Below are 21,114 nucleotides of genomic sequence, written 5' to 3' on the forward strand. Positions count from 1 at the left end.
TTCCCTCTCTTTCACACACATACACTGAGCAGCCCATTAGACTGAATTGGTTCCTTTTGGGAACATTCTGTTCCCTCTCTTTGTCCTCACTCCGATACAGTGCTGCACTGCACGGTAGTGCTAGGCAAACACAGCTAAACCATACTGCAAATACTCTTGCTGATAAAGAATGAATTGGCTACAGCTGGGAGCCTTTTAGTTTTGCTGTCTATGATGATTTTATTGAGTAGGTTTTACTTGCAGGAATATTAGCACAAACAGCAAATATTGGAGAATTCTCAAAGAAACCAAATGTTCATTATTTCAATAATGAATATATTTGAGAAAACAGTTTCTCACTGACAACTTGCGTCAGAAAGAGGCTATATTCATGCTAATTTATTCATGCTGCATATAAGTGTTTACTTAATAAAGAGGTTTAAAAAAATAAGGGATTCCTTCCATTGAGTTTTGCAGTAAGCAAGGAGTGATTGACTGATTGCCACCCATTTTCCCCTTACCTATAACAAACCAAAATCATGGCAAAGGGGGGTTCCCATTGCCCCATCCCACATAACACATTTTATTTAATCAGCACACACCTTCCTAGACAGTTGTGTGGAACAAACAGGGACAATAATAAAGGCAAATGAAAAAATCATAAGAGAAGTTTATGAAAAAAACTTTTAAGCAGCCTAATTTATTCTGTGTTTGAGACACCTGTTTTTTTAAGGGAAATGCAGTTAATAAGAAAGATAGTGAGATGCTGAACTGCACTGCTGGCTAGTTTCATTGCAACAAATGCAACAAAACAGAAAGCGTACAAAGAGTGGAAGAGGGGAGGGATTAGTAAGGAAATGTACCAAAGTGAAGTCAGAGAATGTAGAGATAGAGTGAGAAAGGCCAAAGGCCGTGTAGAATTGGACCTAGCGAGGGGAATTAAAAGCAATAGTAAGAGGTTTTACAGCCACATAAACAGGAAGAAAGCAAAGAAAGAAGAAGTGGGACCGCTAAAGACTATTGCCGGAGAGGAGATTAAAGACAATCTAGGCATGGCGCAATATCTCAATGAATATTTTGCGTCAGTGTTTAATGAGGCCAATGAAGGGATTAGGGACACTAGCACCATTACAGAGGGGAGTTCGGGATGGGGGATTACCGTATCCGAGGTAGAAACAAAACTTGAACGCCTTAATGGGGCTAAGTCGGGAGGACCGGACGATCTTCATCCGAGAATATTGAAGGAATTGGCGCGGGAAATAGCAGGCCCGTTAGCGATAATATTTAATGAATCTGTAAACTCGGGGGTGGTCCCGTTAGACTGGAGAATAGCTAATGTGGTTCCTATTTTCAAAAAAGGAAAAAAAAGTGATCCGGGTAACTACAGGCCTGTTAGTTTAACATCTGTAGTGTGCAAGGTGTTGGAGAAAATTTTGAAGGAGAAATTAGTTGAGGACCTGGAGGGTAGTGGCAATTGCGATAATTTACAACATGGTTTTACGAAGGGCAGATCGTGCCAAACGAATCTGATCTCCTTCTTTGAGAAAGTAACGGATTTATTAGATAAGGGAAATGCGGTGGACCTAATATACCTGGATTTCAGTAAAGCGTTTGATACTGTACCCCATGAGGAATTATTGGTTAAACTGAAAAACATGGGGATCGATTTGAAAATCCAGAGATGGATAAGGAATTGGTTAATGGGGAGAATGCAGCGGGTCGTATTGAAGGGTGAACTGTCAGGTTGGAGGGAGGTTACCAGTGGAGTTCCCCAAGGTTCGGTTTTGGGACCCATTTTATTTAATCTATTTATAACTGACCTCGGAACCGATTGCAGGAGTAGGCTGGTAAAGTTTGCGGATGATACGAAGGTGGGAGGCGTTGTAAATTCGGAAGAGGATAGGGATATCCTGCAGGGAGACTTGAATGAGCTTGTGAATTGGAGTGTCAGAAATAGGATGAAATTTAATAGTGAAAAGTGTAAGGTGATGCATTTGGGGATGACCAATAACAATTTTAGTTACAAAATGGGGACGCATTGGTTAGAAGTAACGGAAGAGGAGAAGGACCTAGGGGTCCTTGTAGACCGCAGGATGACTATGAGTCGACAGTGTGACGTGGCGGTGAAAAAAGCCAATGCTGTCTTGGGATGCATTAGGCGAGGTATATCTAGTAGGGATAAGGAGGTCCTGCTTCCGTTGTACAAGGCGCTGGTGAGACCTCATTTGGAGTACTGTGTGCAGTTCTGGTCTCCCATGTTTAAAAAAGATGAACTCAAACTGGAACGGGTGCAGAGAAGGGCCACTAGGATGATCAGAGGAATGGAAAACCTGTCGTATGAAAGGAGACTAGAGGAGCTTGGGTTGTTTAGTCTGACAAAGCGAAGGCTGAGGGGGGATATGATTGCTATCTTTAAATATATTAGAGGGATTAATACAAGGGAGGGAGATGAATTATTCCAGCTTAGTACTAACGTGGATACGAGAACGAATGGATATAAACTGGCCGTGGGGAAGTTCAGGCTTGAAATTAGACGAAGGTTTCTGACCGTCAGAGGGGTGAAATATTGGAACGGCCTTCCGAGGGAAACGGTGGGGGCGAGGGACTTGTCTGGCTTTAAGATTAAGTTAGATAAGTTTATGGAGGGAATGGTTTAATGGTAAAACATAGTTGTCAAGGAAAACCAAGCAATGGTAGGTAAATAGCATAATGGCTAAAAGGGGTCAGGATGGAGACTCTTGCCTATATGCTCGGGGTCTTACTGATCGCCATATTTGGGGTCGGGAAGGAATTTTCCTCCAGGGCAGATTGGCTGAGCCTCTGGAGGTTTTTCGCCTTCCTCCGCAGCATGGGGCAGGGATCTCTACCAGGAGGGTCTCTGCCGATTGAGGTCACTAATAACAGGATTGGGGACTTCAGCAGCAGAGTCCAGGGAAGGGGCGGGGACGGTTTTATGGCCTGCAGCGTGCAGGGGGTCAGACCAGATGATCATAATGGTCCCTTCTGACCTTAAAGTCTATGAGTCTATGAGTCTATGAGAACAAAGAATCATCTTTGAACTCTATCGCACGAGTGTCAGAGAGGCAGAAAATCAATTACATTTGGAAAGAATGGGACTCGGAGTTGCAGAGTTCCTGCTGTTGTCAGTAAGAAACGATTAACACATATTATACTAGGACATTTGGAGAGATTCCCATCAGAAACATTCAAGGCAAATAAAAGAAACCTTTAACATTTTATTGCTGAACAGCAGAAAATACAGCTTTGCTTATACCATACAGTCAGATCTGACATAAACTCACGTGTGTATATAAACTTTGGGGAATGTTTTCAATACAAAACAGATAGGCCATTCTGGAAAAAACTCTCAAGCATACGGTGTTGGAGGAAGGGTCGGATACTGCTCCCATGGACGTAAATGGTGCAACTTCCATGTGCTTTGAATAGGACTGGACTGAATCTTTGAGGCCTTCTATTAAATAAAGGCTAGTCTACACTAGAAGGGTTACAGTGGCGCAGCTGTATCTACCACGAGAGGCGGTAGCTATGTCAGTGGGAGAACTTCTCCCGCCAACATAGAGCTGTCCATACCAGCACCTAGGTTGGTGTAACTTACGTCACTCGGGTGTGTGAGGACCCACAAGCAGCTCTCTCCACTGGAGTGAATTTCATCCCCATTTAGCATACCTTGCCTTTTACTTCTGTAATAAAGAGGATCACTGTAGTATTTTTAACGCATACCTTTCACTATACTGCAGCAGGATCCATGATCGCTATGTGTTTTCATTTTCTCCTAACATCCATATTATAATTAATTAATTATACAGAGCCTTAGGTGTGAATTACACTTGAATGTATTCTCTATCATCCAAATACTATGTCAATGCCATTCTCTTCAAAGGAGAGTGCTCAAAAACAGTCTCATTTAGGGATTTTTGTTTTGTTTTTTTGCTGGGAAATGATTTGTTTTGTAAGTGAAAGAATTCACAGCTCTGTGGATAAGGATTCAGAATGGCGCTCTCCAGAGTGCTTTCCATCTTCAGGTGGTTTGGACATGCGCTGCATAAAAGAGGAAGAGAATGTCATATGTTAAAAGGCAGTTTTGCTTGGACCCCATTGAATGCATATACCGTAACTAGCTTGTGTCTTTAATCTGGTTTTCAGCATTGCCTGCTTCAACAGTGGCACAACATCACATTCAAGTCAGAAGAAAAATCATGGGCCAAATCCTGAAGGTTTTTCTTTTTAATAAGGCCCCCATAGTGCAAAGCCCTAAGCACATGCATAACTTTACTCATGTGAGTGATCCCCTTGACAAGACTTTACAGACATGACTAAGTCATTGTAGGATGGAGCTCTACACTTTTATTAAGTCCTGACTGGGCTTGTAAACAGGGTTTGTTTGTTTGTTTGTTCTTTTCACTTTGGGAGAGACCACAATGTAAAGTTGATTCACATGTACAGTACTCTGCCTTTGTGAGACAAATTTAATATAAACAAAACCCCAGGGGCTCCAAATTAAGTTATTTTACTCTTGCTCCTATCAGGAAGAAATAAGCTAGAAAACATTTAAACACGGGTTTCTCCGATGCTGTATTACTCTCCCAGAAAACAGCAAGCTATTATGGCTTTTTAAAGCACAGTAGGAACAAAAGGATGGAAATGAAATCAATGCAACAAACACACTCTTTGTAAAGTATCAGCAGAGAGCTGATGGGTGTAAAATATTATAGATGTCACAAAATGCTCCTCCACTATGAATATCAATGGCTTCTGGCACCTCTATCAAATACAACCTTCTGATATCTCTAAGACTCCTTTACAGGGCACATGCATTTTCAAGGCAAATTTCAAAACTTCTGATCTTAGTGTCTGCACCGAATATAAAATATTTTATAGTTAACTGACATTGGGCCAAATTATGTGGGTTTGTTTGTTTTTTTAATTGTTCAAACCTCTCCTAAATCAATAGGGGTTTGAGCACAAATTGCTTCAGGGAGCTTGGCTGATTTTAGTGAGAGACAAATTCTACCTTCAGATGGGTACGTATCTGAGGTCAGAATTTGACCCATCCTGTGTATGGTAACATACTTTGCACTACAGGCTATTAGCAACTATTGTGCTGTTAAGAGCCAGCTGCCCAATTTAAGTTTAAAAATGCAACAGATAATAGTTTTGCCATTAGGATGTTGTGTAAATCAGACTAGAAAAAAGCTGTAGATCAAATGAGACCTCTTGTGGTATGGCTAGAGCACTGCACCTCGCAATAAACTGTATCTAGATATGGAAAATGCAGAAAAATACGCTTTCTTTGGTACCTACAAGGAAAAGTTCACTCCCCCTTTATCCTGGAAAATGTACGGATGTCAGAAATTTAAGTAAGAGAAAATAAAACTTTGGGTAAGTTTCTGTTCCACAGAGGCCTCTTGCTTTTAAAACCCTTTGTTACATTTTACTTTCACACTTGGAATTTATTTGGGCTTTTTTTTTATGCCAATGCATTTTTGGTTTTTTTTAGCAAAGTGATCCGTCCTCCTTTTTGTACACATACATACACAACACTTACCTTTGTTTTAAAGAACTGGTTCACTCTCTTTTTTTTCAGGGTCTTCTTATCTCCCTCTGAGGTAGAGGGAAAAATTTGCTGGCTTAGCCTTTGTGATGCATTTATTTCATCAGGAGCTGGGGTACAGACTACTGACAGAGTTAACCCTTGAAAGAGAAACAAATGATTGGTTGTTAGGAAAGAGACTTCTACAAAGTGCGACACAAGGCAGAGCTTACAATAATGAATTCTTACAATTCCAAAGGAAAGGTAAGATGTTTTAGTCTAATCATAACTCTTGAAATGCAGCATAAGGGGAAACTAGCTTACCTGGGGCTGGGTTTGGTTACAGTTACATTTAAACTGTTTATAGAACAGTCACTGGGCCTGGATCTGCTTTTACTAACACTGGTTCTATATTGATTTTTGTAACTCTATTGCTTGCGGCTGAGTCCCGCCTGATTTGCTCTGGTACAAATGGAAGAATGAGAGTCGCTATTCTAAGATACTTCCGCAGGGAGAAGGCAAGTTCCTCCTGTGGGTACGTTTTAAATAGGCAGTCAGGATTACTGGGAAAAGATTATGCTTTATTTAAGGAAAATATTCCAGGGTCTGCTCATGGGCTAAATAAACTAACACATCTGAATTCACCAGACCCAAAGCCTCTACCTCTTCAAGCAAAGAGATGAGGGGGCAGAATGTACACTGTAAACTGCTGAGTCAGAAGAGCTTGTTTTCACTAATCTTTACTCCGGAGAAACTTCCCACCGTTGCTACCACTGGTAGAGCTCCACCGTCAGTTGCAGCAATGGGAGAGTTAGTCTGTTCTACCACTATGTTATTTCGATTAGTTCTGTACAGGATTTGAAAACGGGGGTAGAAATGCCAGCATTAACAGGAAACTGTTTCTGAAAAACAAAAACCTATTTTTAGTTTTGGCCTTTTGTTGAAAAAATGTTTGCAGAAAATTTGGAAGGAAACAATCTTATTTATTTATTTATTTTTAGAAATTCCCCCCCAAAATAACTGACTTTTTTCAACCAGCTTTCCTGGGCACCTGCCAGGATAAGGCCTTAGCCAGCCAGAGGGTCCTGTCACGTCTATTTAACCAGCCTCACAAACATGCGGTCTCTGTGTGAAGTGTAAGGTACAGTCAGGAGCTGGCGGGAGCTATGTTCACCTGTGCTGTGAACAAATCTGATCAAAATGAAAAATAAACATGGGGAAGTAAGTCCAATGGAAGTGAGCATTGCAGATAGGTCCTAATACTATTTAAAAAAAAAACTATTTCATTCAGGTTTTCACCCAGCTTTACCAGAAGGGGATACTCTTCACTAGGCAGCCAGAATTGTGTGTTGTGCATCACATGCAGCTGCAAATTGTTCTCTCTGACCCTCGCATTGCATGTGATGGTTGGAGTTGGTAGTGGCCCAGCCCTAATGGCCAGGATTAATAAATCAATCAATGCTGCTGGGAATGAGGGGCCTTGAGGAGCATGCAAGGCACAATCCTCATTGCCCTTCTCCTCACCACAGTGATGGTTCAAAGGGCCACCCCTTGCAGGGAGGAGCGTATCTAGCAACAGCCCTTCTCTGCAGCAGGAGAGCAAAGGCTCATGGTTAGTTTTCACAGACAGTGAAGCTATGCTGTTGTCCTAATTCCCCCTGTGTGACTGATTCATTTGTTTGCCCCTTTCCCCTCCCTTCAGGCAAATTTTGGCTGAAGTGGCTTTTCTTTGCATCTTCTGCCTACCTATTTCAAAGAACAGACGTGGGAGTCTGTTCCCTCCCTCCCTGCTGACTTCCTCAGAGGTAGCAACTGTAGGGGGGCCTGCTCTGGCTCTCCATTACTGTAGGACTTCACAGTGCTGTGATGGTACCCCGCTCATAAAACTGCTGGCTGTCGGTCTTGCCTACCACACAACTACCAGAGAGACTCTCTTCAACTGCCAGGCTGCCACTGGCTGTTTCCCTCTCCATTTCCCTCGGGGAATCTCACCTCAGATGTCAATAGCAGGGGCTATATTCACTTTTGGGCCTCTACACAGACACACCCATCTTCCCCATCTGTGAGATGCTGCATCTGTGTTGGGCACTATTATTGATCTCAACCCGTTGGCTTTTTCCCCCTCAAAAGCAGGGGACAGAGCAACCCTTTCATCGCTTTTTGATTCCTGCTGCATTCCGCTCTTGGACACGCTGTGGATATGTTTCCTTTCCATAAATAAGGGCGCACACAGCTGGGAAAGTCAATGGACCTTGGCTCCATGGGAACCTTGGAAGACAAGGTTTCTTGGAGGTTTGGTTCCTTATTGTGCTGCTGTGCAGGAAGAGAGGAACTAGTGCTAGTCAGTGCTCAGCCTTTCAGCCCTTTATGGTGCAGTCAGACGGTAATTTAATAAGACATCTGTGGTTCTGCACTGAATTTTTTTAGCCAATGGACTTATTCCAGACTCAGCCTGAGGCAATTCCCCTGTGATGCCATAAATGGAGTTATGTCCTCAGAGACTTTTTCTGTTACATCATTTAGATACAACAGGCATAATGTGGGAGAGTTAGATTAGCATTGAAAGTTGAGGAGGCATTTTCCTTATCTGAAAGGAGGCTGGGCCCCTGAGGATTTTTCAAACCAATACTTTACATTGTAGTTGTTACATTTCCCAGAACTTACATAATATCTCATCAGCATAATGAGAGTGAGTTATTCTGTTTTAAGGCCTTATCACTATGGAATAGCGTTTAAGTGCTGTCCTAGCCAACTCTATTTCAACCCTAAAAGCTTTCTAAAATCAAATGCTTCCATAGAACGAAGAACAAAAAACTCATGTTTGTTTTTTTAATCTAAATGAATAGCAGGCAAACAGTGCAGCACTCTAATTCTCTTACTGTAATTAGCTTACCTGGTATAGTTGGCATAGAACGACTGGCAAAGCTCATTTGCTTGAGAACAGATGTTTTCTGAGGTGCTACCAGATGTTCAGAGAGGTTGGTGTCGCTCATAAACTCATATTTCCTTGAGAGCTATATATTAACAAATACAAAATTGTTACCATCAGTGTTTAACGCAGATATAACTAATTGTGGTGAGCTAAGATAAATTAACAATTTATATGCGAGGCACAACCATGGCCTGGTTCTGTTACCTTTACTCACAGTGAATAATACCTTATTACAGTGATTTCAGTGGGATTATTCATAAAGTAACAGAATTTGGCCCGTGGAGACTATGAAAGGTACAACTTCCTAAGTAAATGTTCTGGAGCTGATTTATAGTCAATAATCTGCTTATTCCACAGACTGAGAAAAGAGATTTAAACCCCTAAAACTGACAATTCAATACATTGTAGGCTATATAGGATTGTGTGATAGTGTTCCTACCATATATGGAATAATATTGTCATTAACCCAGAAAAGGATCTGAAAGTAAAATGAGACTGTGAAGTACTATTTTCCCTCCAGCGTTAATGCCGTCAGTTTAGGTGCTAGAAGAGACATGCCGCTTTTATAACCTGAGTCAAAAATGTATTTATTTTACAAAAGGTCCATTTTTTCACACAAAAAAGAGACTTTTTTCACGGGATGAATTATTCCATCACTGATGAGCAGTGACCACTTCTTTACAGTTTGTAGTTTATTGAGGGGAAGGCACTGTAGCTGTAGATATTTTTTTTCTTTTTAAAACTTGCTGTCCCGCTATAAAGATCTCTCTTCTCAAGATCATAATTCTGAAGTGAAAGAGCATAAAAATGGAAATGCATCCTCCACCCAGACCAGTCCTTAAAGAAAATAGAAAAAAGGCAATTTTCTTTTGCCCACCAAATAAACACTGTCTGTTTATATTACCAAAACTGATGGTGCACTGAAAAGCTTTGCATCTACCAAGACTACAATTATAAGGGTTCTCTGTTTCTGCTGCAAATACTGTTGCTATTACCCGTGCAACAAAACCAGACTATTTTTGTCCTATTTTTAACGGCCGCTGCTGTTCTAAAGTGCTCCCTTATTGCTCCTACTAGGAAACATTTCCTACTTAACCAAGTTTTGGAGGAAGCATTACCAGGGATTGTTAACTTTGGTGCAAGAAGCAATGCTGTCAGCTTTTGTTTTTGGCACTAAGCTATTGAGTTTTTAATTCTTCCTGTACAGATAAAAATGTACATGCTGTCATCTTCTTGTACAGATTTTGCTTATACCTGATTTTCTTCAAGTTCACAGCTCCAGAAATTGACAAGACAGCCACCAGTGATGTAAGGAACACAGTGTATACACAGACACTGTGTTGCCCTAACTACACCGACATAAGCTCTATGTCAGTGTAGTAGGGCACTTACGTTAGCGGGACAAAGCTGTAGTGTGTACGCTGACATAATTAGGTCAACATAAGCTGCCTTATGTGGACCTAACTGTGCAGTCTAGACCAGGCCTCTTTCTGTGAGGGTAGGTCATATCCTAACTTCTGTATCTCTGCCCACCAGGATTGTATATATGAGAGAGCCATCAGGGAGGCCTATAATGCTATATGTGGTAAGATTCAAGGTGTGGCTTATGGTCAGGTAGGTGACTATTCGTGGTTATCTCTATCACTTATGTCTCTCTAGTTAATGAAGCTGAAGCCAAAATGCCCATTTTACACCTTTATAGTGTGGCACATCCTCATCTGGAATGCAGAGTGTGTGCTTCTAGTGGTATCATCAGTGTGCCAAAACACAGAACTTGGCTTCCAGCAAATGAATAAAGAAAGAAACAATTTTTAATTAATTGATTTTAAAATGTAGGTGTTTGTCATTTTTAAGTGCACGTGTAAAAAACCAAATTCATCCCTAGTGGGGCTCCATTAGTCAGATCCGTGACAGCAGCAATGAATTAGGCCTATGTTTCTGAGAGGAATCTTAAACAGCTTTATCCATATGGGGAAATAATTCTGCTTGTCTTTAATGATTCGTCCAAAAGATTTTTTTATAAAATGACATATACTCTGACCTCCTTATTCAGCTCAGTGATTGCCTAGCACTTGAATTTAGACAGGGCTTCTCCAGCTAAACCTTTGAGAGTTTTTTGCTTTTAAATTGCATCTTTTTTTACACTCAAAAACATTTTGCTCCTGAAGATGATCTTATAAAAAACTGCACAGTGTAAGTCATATAAGTCATTCTGATGATCCATTAGTCTGATAAAGGCACTTGGGTGATATATAGGACAAGAGAGAAGCCAATGCCTATATGCTCAAATTTGGCACCATTTAAGGAACAGTTTGCAAACTTGCTATTTCCCATGTTCTGGCATAATGTACAAAATGTGCAGGGTTCATCACTTCTGACATAATCCCCACTGGAAGGGGGGTACCACCATGGCCAGTACAACCACTCGCTTCTCCCCAGGAATGCTAATTTAACCCTCGCACCAAGCATGCGATCTTTAGCTGGCCAGGCATAAAAAGTCTGGAACTTCAGGGCCAGATCCTTAGCTGGTGTGAAGACAGTAGAAAGACACTATTTACACTAGCTGAGGATCTGGCCCTCAGTCTCTTGCAGGTTTTCTTTTCTGGCAAAGTGATGAGTATTTCAGAAAACTGGCTGTGAGTGGCCTTAATAAAATGCACTGTTTATTTTAACTTCCAGGAGGACACAATGTCTTCAAGACATCTGCTGAAAATGAAAATGGCACCCACGATGAGGGGATTATTAGAATACATTCTAGGCTGGTAACATACACATTTCATATCGGAAAGCTCGGGTGCTGTTTTTTCATCTGCAAATACCACGCTGCTTCTTTTTGTTCTCTTCTTGGATCTTCTCAATTTAACCTCAGGTTGAGTGCTTATCTGCAGGACATTTTCTTCTGACTCTGATTTGGTTGGTTTTCGTGGTGCTACTTCCAGTTCAAAGCTGTAGAAAATAGAAACAAAACATGCTCCATTATATTATAAAGGCCACCGAAGATCTCAGGTGGTTTCCTGAGACACATAAATGCAGTCATAGTCATCCTTTGTGCTGACTTTCTGAACTGTACTGCAGATCACTGGCAAACGAAGAGCACAGCACTGTGTTCTAGCTGGCAACTGTCTACTAACATCTGCCTCACAGGAGACATCAACATGTCTTAATGTCCAAGAGGTTGTTAAATATTAATCTAAAATGAGCACTTCACATTTTTTGTTGCAGAATTAGCTCTAGGGCACCTAAATTATATAGGGACCAAGCTAACATCACATTGTGTATTTTACATGCATGCTGAAAGCAAAATATGTTGCTCTGGTGGCTGGGCACTTTAGGACAGGAGTATTGCCATCCCTTCTCATGCCTCAGGATGTAAACACATCCCCTCTGGCTTCTGGGATTAATTTCTTCAGTCCATTGCAGAGTAACCAGGTACATAGTGATGAGCCGAACTCCCCTACAATCTTTAGGAGGGTGAATGCGGTGGCACAGCCAAGACATGTTTACAGTTGAAATATTGGCCACATTTCATTGAGAGAAACAGCTTGTGAAATAATAGGTGGACTTAAACTTTCCCTCTTGAACTCTGGTACAAAAATGTACCTTCCTCAGATTAAATGTGTGACTTCTGAATCAGTGTTTGCAAACAGAGAAAGCCAGGTAAAGTGCTATTGAGCTGGCTGACACACAGTTGCTAACAGGTATTATTACTTTATTTTATTATGATTATTTTTAATTAAGTCTTTTAGGGTTAAACTCCAAATTGGGAATTGAGCCTGTAAGAAGTAAAAGTGTCTTTTAAACAGATGCATTTTTGAGTTCTGACAATATTCTCCGGGTGGTGGTATTTTTTTGTTCGGTTGCTTAGTTTTGTTTTTAAAAAACAAACAATGTAATAATAGTGACCATGTGTAACCAATAACCTATTCAAAGCCCAAAGGTTAGAATAATATACAAAGAGATCTGAAACTGGCAGCAAGTTTGTGTATGGAAAAGCTCTCATTTTAGGCATAACTCAAAGTCTAAAAGAGAAACTAGACAAGAACTACATTTAAGGGAGCGTGATGGGGTAAGAGTTATTCTAGTAAGATAAGAGGTTTTACTAAAGAAGCCTCATCTCCTATCTGACCATTTTTAAAACTTCCCTTCCCACATGTACCTCCAACTTGGAGATAGGCAGCTTCTGGAGCTCTACACTCCGCCTCCAAGAGTATGGCTACAAAGTGTGTGGATGCAAGCGTCTCAGCCTGGGTTGATAGACTTGGGCTAGCGAGGCTCACGCTAGCACTCTAGAAATAGCCGTGTAGAGAGCACTTTGAAGTTGCAGCTTGGACTGGAGCAACTCCGCTGTCCAAACAGCTGTTTTTAGAGCACCCCCAAATTTGTCAACTGGAGCTGGGTCCTGCCCAAAAGGACAACTATAATAGCCACCAGAGCCCCCTGACACCATTTCCCAGCATGTGTGGAGTCCCGGATTGGGAAAGGAGGAACTAGAAACTCCTATTGAGGCCAATAGGGAAGCTTCTGCATAGGGTAATCTGGACAAGCAATCCACTGGCTGGACTGCAGAACTCCTAGCTAGGGGACAGCCTGACTCAGGGAGACAGTTCAGTTTTTGTTTTGGTTTTGGAAGCTGACCCAGACAAATCAGAGACAGGGAGTACCTTGCTAAATTCCCACTCCCCACAAAAAGGGGTTCTTTGCACTGCTGTGAGATCTAGCAGTATGGATCAGGGAATTCCAGCACTGCAGTGACCAGCATCCAGCAGAGAGAGAGATCCAACCTGGCACTGGCTATCAAGAGCCAATCAAGACCCCCACAGTATTTTAGACCAGGGAGCCAGTGAGCCTGATAAAAGCCAGAAGAGAACTCTGCCCCACCCAGGAACGAAGACATAGTAAGAGGACCCTTTGTTTATGCTGGCTAACAATTACAGTCATGCAACGCTCTGTTTTAGGACTCAAACTCAGCATGCCATATGCTTGAGAAGATGCCAGGGATGGAGCTGGTGGCTGGGACGAGTTATCAGTGTTGTGAGGTGGGAGACTGGTTTATTTATTAATGTCTAATACTTATTAGTTAACTGTAAGTCTTTCCCCCTCCCCAGATCCTATTTTCCGATCCCAATGAAGTCACCCTTTGTTATGCCATTATTTTTGTAGTGTCACTCTTTTGCTGGGGTTTCTGTTTATGTACTTTATTACCCCTTGTGTAATGGGCTACACACTCTTTGCCAGCTAGTTGTATTGATTTCCTCAAGAGACAGAACCTCTATGCCTGGCACAGTGAGGAGACACTAGGCACCAGAAAAAGAACCCAGCACCCAACCCATGTGAGAAGAGGAGAGAAGTAAATGGAGGAGACTTGAGCCACACCTCAGGGGAGGGGCTACAAACAAAAATATAAATCAAACTTACAAACATCATTTTTCAGAATGATGCAGAATTTACAAATAAAATAACACCTTCAACTGTTAAATATTTGTGTAATGATATTCAAAAATCACGTAAGTGTATTTAAAATTCTCATTCTCATCTTCATCTCAGATGGGCCTTCTAGAGCAGGGGTGGTCAAACATTTTGCCCGAGGGCCTCATTGGGGTTGCAAAACTGTATGGAGGGCCGGGTAGGGAAGGCTGTGCTTCCCCAAACAGCCTGGCCCCCACCCCCTATCCGTCCCCTCCCACTGCCCATCCCCTGAGTGCCCCCCTCAGAACCACTGACCCATCCAACACCCCCTGCTCCTTGTCCCCTGACCACTCCCTTCCTGAACCCCTTGCCCCTAACTGTCTCCCCAGGTCCCCACCCCCTATCCAACCCCCCCTTCTCCTTGTCCCCTGACTTCCCTGACTCCTATGCACACCCCCGCCCCCTGAAAGGCCCCCCAGAACCCCCATGCCTACCCCCCCCGCCCCAGTTCCCCATCTCCTGATCCCTATCCACACCCCTGCCCCCTGACAGGCCCCCCCGGGACTCCCACGTTTATCCAACACCCCCACACCCCCATTTCCCGTCCCCTGACCACCACCCCCGAACCTCTGCACCATCCAACCGCCCCCTGCTCCCTGTCCCTTGACTGCCCCCTGGGATCCCCAGCCCCTTATTCAACCCCCCGGCCCCCTTACCATGCCGCTCAGAACAGCATGTCTGGCAGCCGCGCCACCTGGCCGGAGCCAGCCATGCTACCACTCTGCTCGGCAGGAGCGTGTCGCTCCGCTGCCCAGCGTGCTGCCCGTGTGGCTGTGGGGGAGGGGGGACAGCAGGGGAGGGGCTGGGGGCTAGCCTCCCGGGCAGGGAGCTCAGGGGCCAGGCAGGACGGTCCCACGGGCTGCATTCGGCCCGTGGGCCGTAGTTTGCCCATCTCTGTTCTAGAGTATATTGTGTTTTTCCCTGGCACATTATGTGAAATAGTACAGCTCACCATCTGGAGTAGCCCTGACTTCAATACAAAGATGGTGCTGACATATATAAAGTAATTGCCATTGATCTGACTCCTTGAATAGTTTTCCTGCGGTCTTATGCTTAATCATATGTAACTGGATGAAAACAAGATGTGGTGGTGGAGGCATTTAGTGTGATATTAACGACCCACCTTTCTGAGGCCATTTTGACTGGAGTGCTACAGTCTGAATTCATGGAAGCCAGTGAAATAACTGACATCTGGCGATAAGATCTCAGCATTGACCTCGGCCGACCTACTCTCTTGTCATCGAAATCCGGCTATGAGACAGAAAAGAAAAAAATATACCATGAACAATTTTTGTGATGCACACTTTATGAGGATGGCACAGATGTTCTAGGAGTGGATTTGGAGGAAACAGTTCATTAACTAAGAAGTGTAACCTCATTACCTTGATTTTGTTTACTCTCCCTGGGAACTCTAAAACTAAGTGGTAGAGTGAGAATAAGTGGTAAGAAGAATTGAGACAGTTTGTTTTATATTTGAGAGAGAGACACACACACACAGGTTTTGGCACTGGCTAGTCTCAGACATGATGCAGGGAAGCACGTGTATTGTTTTATCAAATAGCTCTGGCCAATGCTCACTCCAAACTATTTCTCTTGTCCCAAGCCTAGATGCTGCCTCCTCTCTACGTTTAAGCTTCTCTTTTCCACCCCACCCCCCCTTGATATTTTCATGTTGACTGGCTCAGATTCCTCTCCTCCTTGTAACCTGCAGGTTGAAAACAGGTACAGCATGACAGACTTGCCAGTGAGATCAGATCTGGTCACCTTGATTTGCTATGGTCATGCTCGGTGCTCCATCCATTTCCATTCCTTTAAATCATGCAAATGACATGGCCTGAGATGAGAAGGGGGACATGACTCCAAGTCTCTCTTATTAGCCAAGATTGGTCAATGCAATGGGGAAATTGAACTGGCTATTGGCCACTCATCATTCTTCTTTGTGCTCGGGCTGCAGCAAGCTCTCAGCTCATTTGGGGATTATTTCCATGGCAGTGACTTTGACTTCCTTCTTTCTGGATCCTCATGCTAGTAGTAGCAGCAGCAAGGTCCATGTTTCTTGGCCAATTCCCAACATAAGTCTAAACAGCAGAGTCTGCTCCCATTCTTGAGGGTTGGATCCAAGGATCCACAATGAAACTGTGTGTTCAGATGTGCCCTCCTCTTTGTCAGCTGAAATACTGCCTCGAGTGAGTTTTGTAAGTGTGAACATTCCCCATTTTAGTTCATCATTGTAATGTCACAGGTTGAGAAGCATTTCCCAACACATATCTATTGTGAACTACTTTCCATCCTGCTTTAATAACACAATAATAACTTTAAAAATAAATCCGAGGACCCACCATGTTTGCTAATTACATAATAAAGTTCTTCTGATTGTTCAGATAATGTTCAATCCATTTGGAAATTGGTGTATAATCTCATATGCTAGACTCCCCAACTGTTGGTTCCTGATGCTATTGCTTTTCACTAAGACAGTTTCCTCCAGCAAGAGGACCAGAAAATCCATTTATAGTTCCCAAGTTTATTTTCAAACACTTTTCACAGTTTATGTGCAGTGAGAATTGCCTCTCATCCTGTGAGCTCCCAGAGTGCTGTGATAACACACAATGGGTGCAGCCACCTTTTAAATAGAAAAAGCCTGCACCAGCAGCCTGAAAGAGAATTAGGGATAACAACACTGAAATGGCGCTCCATTTCAAACTAACTGGCTTTTCTGTATGTGATAAAATGGATGAAATACTGTTATCCACCAACTTTATTAATTTATGAGAAACTTCTTGAGCAGTGATAAAATAATGTGCTTTGCTGCATAGCGTATCTTTGAATAGAACTGTATTTTGTAACAGCACATTACATAATTTTGAAACATGCTGAACCTCAGCTCTGGAAGGCAGCCCAGAATGAGTAAGGGGGAGATTTGCATTTAAAGAGCTATTTCATATATGTATAATGAAAATATGTTCCCAAAAGTCTGGATCAAGGCAGGGTTGACACACTATGTATTTTCACCTATCTCGGTTCATTTGTAAATTAAGCATTGTAAGCCCATAAAATGGAAGCTCTATTTACATACAAAGTCAACAGAGACAAGGAGAATGGTTGTCCTATCTCTGGGGAATTTAAGAGGAAGGCAAAAAGACATCCCTTGATCCTGCACCTAGGAAGTAAATGGTCAATGCATTTACATTCATGAAAATGGGATCCCAACCAGCCTTGGTTGGAAATGCTGCAGAAGGACATTTCGGTTGAGCTGAACTTAGACTGAAAGTTTAGTCTCTAGAAAGCGTGTTGTGATTTTGTTTTCTATGTAACCTTTCTGTCTCCATTATCATTACTCACTATCTCTTAAATCTTGATACTGAATTTATGATTGTTTTCACGGTAAACATATCTCAGTGCTGTGGTATTATTGAAGGAGCTGACCCTGGATTGATATGTTCAAGTTGGTGTGTATATTGTTCCATTGCAGACCATATACCTGGTATCACTGTGAGTATTCAGTGGATAAGGGGCTGAATGTTACAGAGAGATGTTTCAAAGGGGCTCAGGGACAGGGGTGCACCTATTGTTAACCTGCAAGGCAAAGTAAAGCTGGCATAGCCCACAGGAGATTGTTAGGGTGGCTAACAGACTGGAGGGGCCAGGGAGTGGACACCCAGTTAAGCACAAGCAAGTATCTCTCTCACTGGAGGCAGGGGGAAACAATTGACTCTCCGTGCTGGGCATCCTGAAAACTATCATAACTGTATACTGTGTAGGCCAGGGATTGGCAACCTTTGGCACATGGCACGCCAGGGTAAGCACCCTGGCAGGCCGGGCTGGTTTGTTTACCTGCCGCGTCCTCAGGTTCGGCCGATCGCGGCTTCCACTGGCCGTGGTTTGCCACTCCAAGCCAATGGGGGCTGCGGGAAGTGGCACGAGCCAAGGGATGTGCTGGCCGCCGCTTCCTGCTGCCCCATTGGCCTGGAGCGGCGAACCGCAGCCAGTGGGAACCGCGATTGGCCGAACCTGCGGACGCGGCATGTAAACAAACCGGACCAGCCTGCCAGGGTGCTTACCCTGGTGGGCCGTGTGCCAAATGTTGCCTGGTGTAGGCCACGGGGATTCTGTCAAACTATGAAAGGCTTGGAAAGGAAATCTTAGTGTGGAGAAGAAGAGGGGGTTAGTCACAAAAGCAGTACATTCTATTCTTGCTCTTGTCAAATAAAAATCATACATAGGTTATTCTTTACTTTTACAAAAGTTGATCTAAATGGCTGTTGAAGGTTTCAACATTTGGCTAGATTGTGAACATTGGATTACATCTCTTTCCACATTGAGTCTGCCTCCAGTTGACTGAATTATAGGAAAGATATTGTCATAAATGGCTGGAATTGGCATTATTCAGGAATATACCATAGGATGATGCCCAGGCTGTAGGGGAGAAGTTTTTTTTTCCCCCAGTATAACAATTGAATCAACATGTAAAAAATAAAAAATGAATATATAGCAGGAGCAGCACAATTTCAATCCCCAAATGACAGGGCTCTACTTTCTAACACCAACAAACAACTGAACGAATGTTCAGATATTTAGACTTGTTTTGCTCCCAGAGTTATCTGGGAATAGAAGTAGAGTCACATGGTTGGAATCAGACAAGGGCAGGGAGCTATCTATGGACAAGTGTGGATCAGAGCTACTAAAAAATATTCCAAAGAGAAAAAAATGTGTCATGGCATGTTGTCAGAGGGCTTGTTTCTTTATAATATGAAAAAGAAATGCAAGTTTAACAGAGATAGGGAAGGATTCCAAATCTCAGAATGGGGGATGTTTGGTGCATCAGGGAATTAATAAACTACTCTGACTGTAAGATTCAGGTCATGGTGCCTTCACATCACAGGACCACCCTAAGTAACAAATATGCAGGAGGCACTTTTGATTACAGGAAAAGTACAGGGCATACACTAAATAAAGGGCAAGTGAAGCAGAGAGGAGAGAAATAAATAGAGAGCCTTACCAATTCTCTGACTCCATATTGTTTTTCTACTTTGATCTTTAAGTTCTTGAAACACTCCTCCATACGGTCGTGGAAAGGACGAAGGTTATCAGAAACCCTTTTTTCATGAATCTTAATTCCAGCCCCAAGGAAAGGTATCTTGGATAAAATAAAAAGCAAGAATATTAAACTGGATCTGCCAAGCCCCCTCCCTCCATTTACAGAATCTGCCAAGTCAACTGTAAAACCATTACTGAGACTTGTAATAGATTTGTCAACTGGAATAGATTTGTCAGCCCCAGGAACTGGGAGAAGCAGGTAGGAAGCTTACTACAAATTGGAGAGGGCTTCTGAAAAGCCAGCTTGCTGGGTAAACTGTTGGAGCAGGCTGTCTGAGTGGGCTACTTCATGGTGATGGAGGTTTTTGTTTTTCCTCCATATTCTGAGATTTGGATATACCCTGTGAAAGAATCGGAGAAAATCCCTGGCTCTGCTCACAGAAACAGCATTGAGAGTTCAATTCTGTGCACTCATGGGACTTGTCAAGGGAGATTTGGTTATCTCAAATACTAATCCATCTACTAACAAAGGCACTTGCCATTTCTTGATGATTGAGTGTAGACAGAAAGGTTGATCCATTTGATCTAAATGGCTGTCAGACGCCAAGCTTCCAAATCCTAACTTTTCTTGGAAACCCATCATTCTGTGTCTTTGGGACTGCCAGTGATTTAAGCCAGGGGATCTTAAGTCTATCTGTTCAGTTAGAAGAAGAGAGATGCAGGCAGCCATTCTCTTAGAGATAAACAGGCCTCTCCATCCCAGTTCACCAAGACAACATCCTCTCTTCATTTAAATCCCACATGAAATCCCTTAAATTATGTGTCGCAACACATAGCAAGTTACTTTACCAGAAAATAAATACTAAATATACTCAGAATGAAGCAAACATCATCTTATTACTGTGATCCTTCTCCTCTGCCTCCCCACTTTCTTTGTTACATTCTTACACTAGACTATATGATCTCCAGAGTAGGGACTGTATCTCTCATCTCTAGCTGTTTTGTAAAGTGCCTGGCACACTTTTGGGTACTGTATAAATAGGGCCCTACCAAATTCACTACCATGAAAAACGTGTCATAGACCATGAAATCTGGTCTCTCCCACAGTGAAATATGGTCTTTTCTGTGCTTTTACCCTATACTATACAGATTTCATGGGGGAGATCAGCATTTATCAAATTAGAGGTCCTGACCAAAAAGGGAGTTGCAGGAGAGGTCGCAGGGTTATTTTAAGGGGATTGCAGTATTGCTACCCTTACTTCTGTGTTGCCTTCAGAGCTGGGTGGCTGGAGAGTGGCAGCTCTTGGCCAGGCGCCCAGTTCTGAAAGAAGCACCCTGCCAGCAGCAGTGCAGAAGTAAGGGTGGCAATACCATACCATGTTGTCCTTACTTCTGTGCTGCTGCTGGGGACAGTTCTGCCTTCACAGCTGGGTTTCTAGCCAGCAGCTGCCGTTCTCCAGCTGCTCAGCTCTGAAGGCAGTGCCAGTGCCAGCGGCAGTGCAGAAGTAAAGGTAGCACTACCGCAACCTGCCCTACTATAACCTTGTGACCTCTGCACAACTCCCTTTTGGGCCAGGACCCCTACAATTACAACACCGTGAAATTTCAGATTTAAATAGCTGAAATCATGAAATTTATGATTTAAAAAATCCTATGACCGTGAAATTGACCAAAATGGACCATGAATTTGGTAGGGCCCTATATATAAACAATAGTAAACAAGTATAGCCATGCAGTGAAACTAGCCCACTCTTCTCCCCAACTGAGAGGGCACCTACTTGCTCCTGAGTTCTTTAAGAAGGCTATTTGTGAGATTTATTCACTATACTTTTAACTATCCTATTGCAAATAATCTATTGGTAATGCGGCAAAAACCTTATAGCTAGTTAAGTAATGCATTGGTTTTTTGCATTATCCACTTACATTTTTAGGTTTCATGTATTGTGTTATGACTCTGTAAATAGCATTAACATATATACACATATCCTTACTGATCTCATATTTTATGGAAGTTCATTCTCAGCCTGCTCCTTAGAAGTACCTCTGTTATGCACAATCTGCTGATCCTCTCCTGGAGGACTAACAGGGAAGTATCCGAATCACAGTTCTGGGGCCTAAGGGCATTGTATTAAATAAAGACAAACCACAAAAG

At 42.7% G+C, this 21,114-nt stretch overlaps 1 protein-coding gene across 1 annotated transcript in view; it reads right to left on the reverse strand.

Annotated features, from left to right (window-relative positions):
• Positions 1-3,195: 3,195 nt before the first annotated feature.
• The window catches only part of DOCK2 (dedicator of cytokinesis 2), a 492,812-nt gene continuing 474,893 nt past the window's right edge, over positions 3,196-21,114 (reverse strand). The window contains exons 47-52 of the mRNA XM_042850773.2: positions 18,925-19,062; positions 15,052-15,179; positions 11,234-11,408; positions 8,424-8,544; positions 5,546-5,691; positions 3,196-4,038 (exon numbers count right to left, since the gene is read on the reverse strand). Coding sequence (XP_042706707.1) covers positions 3,964-4,038; positions 5,546-5,691; positions 8,424-8,544; positions 11,234-11,408; positions 15,052-15,179; positions 18,925-19,062 — 783 coding nt within the window. The 3' untranslated portion in view covers positions 3,196-3,963. The remainder of the gene's footprint in view (positions 4,039-5,545; positions 5,692-8,423; positions 8,545-11,233; positions 11,409-15,051; positions 15,180-18,924; positions 19,063-21,114) is intronic.

Source organism: Chrysemys picta, chromosome 8 (genome assembly GCF_011386835.1).
Source record: "Chrysemys picta bellii isolate R12L10 chromosome 8, ASM1138683v2, whole genome shotgun sequence".
Classification (NCBI taxonomy): Eukaryota; Metazoa; Chordata; order Testudines; family Emydidae; genus Chrysemys; species Chrysemys picta.